The sequence below is a fragment of the Triticum aestivum genome, chromosome 2B (genome assembly GCF_018294505.1).
Source record: "Triticum aestivum cultivar Chinese Spring chromosome 2B, IWGSC CS RefSeq v2.1, whole genome shotgun sequence".
Classification (NCBI taxonomy): Eukaryota; Viridiplantae; Streptophyta; class Magnoliopsida; order Poales; family Poaceae; genus Triticum; species Triticum aestivum.
The window spans coordinates 700,603,540-700,609,835 of NC_057798.1; the positions used below are offsets into that span (position 1 = coordinate 700,603,540).

The 6,296-nt window shown below is 51.1% G+C and overlaps 1 protein-coding gene across 1 annotated transcript; it reads right to left on the reverse strand.

The window, feature by feature from the left end:
• Nucleotides 1-3,603: 3,603 nt before the first annotated feature.
• LOC123042164 (uncharacterized) lies at nucleotides 3,604-5,917 on the reverse strand. The gene is made up of 5 exons (XM_044464678.1): nucleotides 4,894-5,917; nucleotides 4,657-4,780; nucleotides 4,320-4,507; nucleotides 4,057-4,226; nucleotides 3,604-3,971 (listed from the first exon to the last, which is right to left on the reverse strand). Exons 1-5 carry the CDS (start codon nucleotides 5,804-5,806, stop codon nucleotides 3,735-3,737), a joined length of 1,632 nt encoding a protein of 543 aa, XP_044320613.1. The 5' UTR covers nucleotides 5,807-5,917; the 3' UTR covers nucleotides 3,604-3,734.
• Nucleotides 5,918-6,296: the final 379 nt, after the last annotated feature.

A 6,296-nucleotide genomic window follows, 5' to 3' on the forward strand; every position in this document is an offset into this window, starting at 1 on the left:
TGGCCTCAGTCCTGCGTGCCAACTTTGGCAAATGCTCATTCACTCCCATCCAGTGCACGCCAGAGGTCGTGACTGCCATGGGAACGGTCCTGCTCTCCTGCCCTATTACCCACTTCCCGATCAAATATCTAGGCTTGCCTCTTTCCATCCGCAAGCTTCACTCATCCGCTCTCCTACACCTCATCGAGAGGCTTGTCAAGAAGCTCTCCTCCTGGCACGCCTCCCTCCTATCCCGTGGCGAGAGGCTAGCCCTTGTGCATCAAGTGCTCAACGCCATGCTGGTACATCTTCCGCTTTCCATGGCGATCTTCCCACCGATCCTAAATCAAGCTACCCGCATTATGCATGATTTCCTTTGCCATGGGAGGAAGGAGGCCAAAGCCAGGAACTGCCTGGTCAATTGGAAGTGTGTGTGCCGCCCTTTGGAGCACGACAGGCTTGGCATCTACAACCTTCAACATGCCGGCATCATTTTGCGTATTCGTTGGTTATGATTGCAGCCAACTGACCCGGATCGACCTTGTAGTCATCTCAACTTGTCGTGCGAACCAGAGGTTAGGCAAATCTTCCGCGCTTTGACTTCATGGACTCTTGGGGACGGTCGTCTTTGCATGTTCTGGACCGATCATTGGCTCGACGGAGCTTCCATCGCCGAGCTTGCCCCACCTTGGCTTCCTCATGCCTCATCGCCGGAGAAATCGGCGCCTAGGCTGCGATGCCATCCCGGAGCGCTCTTGGATTCAAGACATATAGGGTGCTCTTGGGCGAGTATGGTGAATCCTAACGCTTTGTGCGCACAACGCGAATCCCCGGCGTTGCTTATTCATGTGGATGCGTGCCCCTTGCATGTGCATGTTTCTTTCCTCTCTCTCTCACTGCACACACGATGCACATACTGACACATGCATGCCTACTTTATCTTCCCTCTCCCTTCTAGTTAAATCACCTTTTATTTTGCTTTGACAATTTAGATGGTTCATATCTTTCAAATCAAAATTGTGTTTTTAAAACTTTTTACACATTTGAACTCGTGGTGCCAAGCCCTTTCGAACAAGATCAGGTTTGGTTACATTTGAAACACATTCTTTTTTGAAACAGTGAAGAACTTTCTAGATTGTAGGTCTGCACTTTGTTAGAAATATTAAAGAACTTTGCTAGAAATTTTATCTAGAGCCGAAGAACTTTGTTAACACGGTGTCTGAACTTTGCCATAAAAAATAGAAGAACTTTATATACACAGTGTGATTGTTAGTTCGTGGTGTGTGAAAAAGAGGAATCCCCAGAATATTAATTCTGAATTAATTCTGAATGTGAGATTTTAATTAGCATCCAGGTAGGTTAGGCGCCAAACTAAAAAGTATTGCAGTCTAGTATTGCCACCTAAAAACATGATGAATGCAGCGACTTGTGACAAAGAATATAAAAGAATTGCATGGCTGACACGCTGATGTCCCATGTCGATTGGACATCACGCTTAATGAGTGGCAGCGATTTCATTGTGCGTGCATAGAGTTAGAAAAAAATCCATGTCCGCTCTTGGGCCTGCAGCCATGGTCGAGTATGTGGACCTTTGGAGGCTCCTATGCACCGTCTCGCTCGGATTGGAACCCGACAACATCCGGTGGCATTGGACAGACAGCGGAGTTTATTCGCCAAGACCTGCTATTGAGCACTATTCCAGGGATCCACGGGCGCCTCGTACTGTTAGTTGACATCGAAGAACTGGGCACCGACTGGTTTCAAGCTTTTTCTGTGGTTGGCTGGCCTGGACCGATGCTGGACTACTACCCGCCTTGCCGCCACGCACTGCCGCACAAACCTCGAGTGCATCCCGTGCGACCATGAAGATGAAACCAGGCACCATCTCCTTTTCGGCTGCATCATCTCCCGCTCCGTATGTCACAACACCTTTCACTGGTGCTGCCTCACCGTCCAGCCTTCTGATGGTATGATTGATCTTTTTGAGTGGTGGTCCTCCGCTCTTCATCCATCCCCCGTAAGTCATCGCAAGGGACTTGGATCTCTAATTGCTCTCACCACTTGGATGATCTAGAAGCACCCAAACGCTTCTAGATCAAACCAAAGGGAGATTGGATGCTACACCGTTCCCCCCTGTACAATGCGATCGAACCATGGTATTGTGCAACATTTTCGTTGGGCTAGGCCAGAATAGCACTTTCTAGCAAAACTATCTACAAACACACTCGTAGCCTGAGAGAAATCTCCCTATGCTCTATTGGGAATGGTGTGGCCATTTTCTTCTGTCATGACAGATGACTTGAACTAGAGCCATTTGCAGTAGTATTCCCAGTTCTATACTCCCACCATAGTACACCAAATGCACTCGTCGCCAATGTACTGCAAGCAAGTGTGGAATGAGGCTTTGTAATAGGCTACCCGGCCACTTCTCGTGAGTTGGCTAGTTTGAATTCGTTGTTGCGGGTTGTGTCACTAGCGGAGGTGCTGAATTCCTTAAAACCACTCAATGGGGAAGTTGTCACAACAAGAGGGGCATATGTGGCTCTCTCTTCTGACATAGCTGACGCGGGGTTGCTTTCGATCTAAGCGTCAGGTACCTCGATCTACTCAATGGCGAATCAGACTGAGGCAACACCACAGACACGCCATCTAACTCCAGATCTAACACCCCACCACGACTAAGCACCGAAGGAGGAAACCATACCTGCCATCCACGAACCACGAACTCAGCACACGTTCCGTCTTTCAGATGTCGTCGATGCATACCACAATCTGCATCCGCTCCTGGACTACCTCCCAAGCTCCGTGCCAATGCTGGAGCAAACGATGTCGTAACGGCGGAGCCCGAGGACACAGATCCACCACGAGGATGCCGCCGCAGCCACGCCATCCTTGCTTGAACAGACCGGTTTCCAAATCCATCTCCAACCATAGGGCTGATGGCCCCGTCAGGAAAGGATCTGAAGAATCTTTATTCAACACCGTCATTATAGTCGCTGAAGCCAAGACGATGAGCAGTCTAAAAACCTAGACTACAAGCGAGTAAAAACGATCCACATGCATGGATCCGGCGACCCCCCTCATCACCGACGACCGAGGTCGCTGGCGGAGGGGAGCCGCCGGAGGACGGCGCTGGAAGATTGGCGTCTCCTGGCGGCAGCTAGGGTTGGAGCCACGAGGGACGAGAGGAACGGAAGCATATGCATGACCTATATGACAACAGCAGTTCGACTCTACACAGATACTTCTACTTGTGTCTTAAGACTACAATAACAACATATGTTTATCACATTATTAATTAATTGAGCATGTTTATTACTGCCTCAGTTTGTTTTTAATATGCATACAAATTTTTTCTAAAGTCTAACGTCATAATTGACCAAATTTATATTTAAAAACATCAATATATACAATACTAAAATTATACAATATGAAAACTAATTTCATAATGCATCTGATGATATTGATTTGGTATTGTGAACATTGATATTTATTTAGATAAACATGGTCAAACTTTACTATGTTTGACTTTAACAAATCTTATATGCGAAGTAAAAAAACGAATACGTACATAAGTAAAAAGTGCTACTACAACTATTACATAAATAAATAGAACACGCCATGAATACTTATACGTTTATTATTACGTCCACAACAACGGCACATACAAGTTCATTACATAAATATAAATAGAACACACCATGAATACATAAAAGTAAAAACGTGTTCCTGCGATTATTACAGATACTACGATCTTACGACACGGCAGCACCGGCGGCGCCGCTGCCACCGGCCTGATCGTCATTTCCACGGGGAGGGACGCGGTGGCAGTTCTTGGTTACCCTCTGCATCAGCTCCTTAAGAATATCGTACAGTTGTCTTTTCTCCATCACAAAGCCATCCACCTCCCTCCTGATCTTGGACAGTTCACTCCCCACACGCTTGGCCGAGTCCTTCTCGAATCTCTTGATCTTATGGTTGAGTTCTCTTAGCTGCACCAAATCCCAATTGACACATGAATGTAGTCCCAAATGACACATGAAAATGCAGTCCCAAATGACAAATTAACTTAATTACCCTGCTAAATAGAACTTTGCGATTATTACTGTCTGGAGCTCTTTGGTTGCGGACGCTCCTGACCTCGGAGGCCAGCGATCCCAGCTCCCTCACGGCCATGTCCGCGGCGTCACGAAGGTACCGCCGCGTCTCCTTTTCCTCTTGCTCGGTGGGCGGCGTCGGCGGCGCAGCTGGATGGAACGTAGAGTAGTGTCACCAACGCAATTGTACGTACAAAGATGAGTGAAATTACTGAAGATTCAGGTAGGTGGCAGAGAATGTACGCCGCCGCGTGCCCCTCTCTGGCGCCCAGGGCAAGCCGGGGTTCTCCGGAGGAGCGCGGACCATGGTAGAGCTGCTGGCGGCGGCGGCGCTGCCGATGACGTCCTCCAGCGGACCGGCTTTGTTCCTCATCTTGCGGATGCAGGACTCAACATACTCAGGAACCGACTCGGGCGTGAGGTCGCGCAGGCTGAATCAAAGAGAATAAACAGAAGGAAAATGTAGTGAAAATTAGCAGGCAGTGGAGATATTCAAACATTTCAATACATGGAAATTATATGGGACGCACGCTACACTATCTCATCTCACGCATAAAGAAGTGCCCCAGTCATCACTTACCACCTGTAAATTCGTTGGGTGCCGGAATTTGGGCCTTGGGCGGCGGTGCCTTTGAGTTCGAGGATAATGTGCGTGTATGTTCCGTCCGTCGCGCGGTGCACCGACAAGGTCACCGGCCCTAACGCTGCACAAAAATCACAGGAACAAACTCCTCAGGATGATCATGCATGCATGGCGATCGATTGCATATAGTTTTAAAGGGTTGCCTAGGGTTTCGATGTATGCTTAGTTGCTTACCGCTGTGGTTCCTGACCTCTCTGACGACGTAACAGTGTTCGCACGATTCTTGCTCTGGCTGCGCTGGTGCCACTGCCGGAGCCGTCACCGGCGGGTCCGGGTCCGGGATGCTGGCGGCGCCACTGGGACCCGAATCGTCGCCGGGCTGCGGCGCAGGGGCGAAGAACTGGCCCTCTCCACCTTCCTGTGACGGCTTCGGTATTTTGTCGCCCTGAAGGCCATGCGCCACCACCGGTGGCTCCATGTCCGGGATGCTGGGGGTGCCACTGCCGCCAGGGAGGTGTACTTCTTCGTCTTCTACGTAGAGGTCAGTAAGACCCAGATTGGCCATTATCTGCTGGTATTCGAGTGCGGACATCACCTCCGGCGACGGCTCGCTTAGGCCTTGCATCTGCTGGTGTTGGAGTTGCATCGTGGCCGGCGAGTCGACTAGCATCTGCTGGTGATGGAGTGGCATCGCCGACAACGACTCGCCCATCATGTGCTGGTTCTGGCCAACATGGAATGGCACCGTTGCCGGCGAATCGCCAGGTTGACGCTGGAGTGGCATCGCCGGCGCTGGTTGAGGGTAATGAGAATGTACCATGGAAGGCGCCTGCTGGGGTTGGAATGCCATCGGCGGCGCCGGTTGAAGCTGCTGCACGTGGACCATGGGAGGCGCCTGATGGTGATCGAGTTGCATTGCCGACGCCGATGGCAAGCCGGCCATCATTTGCTGATCAGAGACGACGGGCTGTGCGTCCGCGGCGGCTCTTGCAACCGCGAAGGCCGGCTGGGCGTCGTCGTGAGCCGCCAGAACCTGTTGCTGCTGGTGGCGCTCAGCGGGCACGGCCTTGTCCCCTCGGGCAAAGCGGAGGAGCTCGTCATCGCTGTCGGAGTCGTAGAGGAAGCGCCAGGAGCCCTCGCCGTCCATGGCAACTCGGATCGCCGGAGTGGCGGAGGAAGACGTGCGTGCGTGCGTCCGTCGACGGAAGTTGCCGACGGGGGATGGTGGGTAAGTGCAGTGTGCGTCGCAGTGCGCGGAGGCGTGTATATGCGGCGCGAAGGGGCGGCGGTTCTAGGAGTTGGGACGTGACGGTTGGAGCGGACACGGCGGTTCGCGACCGCACGTACGCCCGCGTTTTGCCTGACGTGCCGGCGGTTGGAAGAGAGGGCGAGAAGACGTCTTTTTTTTTCCCGAGAGAAACGGCAGTTTTAGAGGCCCGTACGCATGTGCAGTTGCAGAGTAGCAGAAGCATGCGCGCACGTGGTGACTATGCGGACAACTCCCTTGTTTTATTTTCGGTCGCATCTATTCTAAAAAGGTCCCCCGCTTTATATATAAATCAATCATCATCGAACCAACCGATACAACACACCCAACAACTCGATAGACCACACATGCACCCAAGGCAAGATACAAG

What these genes read in the sequence shown, in the direction of transcription:
- LOC123042164 (XM_044464678.1), bottom strand. Translation starts at nt 5,806, where the DNA reads ATGGACGGCGAGGGCTCCTGGCGCTTCCTCTACGACTCCGACAGCGAT. An exon ending in AGAGAGGGGCACGCGGCGGC is followed by an intron (nt 4,227 to 4,319) that starts GTACATTCTCTG and finishes CGTTCCATCCAG; the next exon opens with CTGCGCCGCCGACGCCGCCC. An exon ending in GCAAAGTTCTATTTAGCAGG is followed by an intron (nt 3,972 to 4,056) that starts GTAATTAAGTTA and finishes GATTTGGTGCAG; the next exon opens with CTAAGAGAACTCAACCATAA.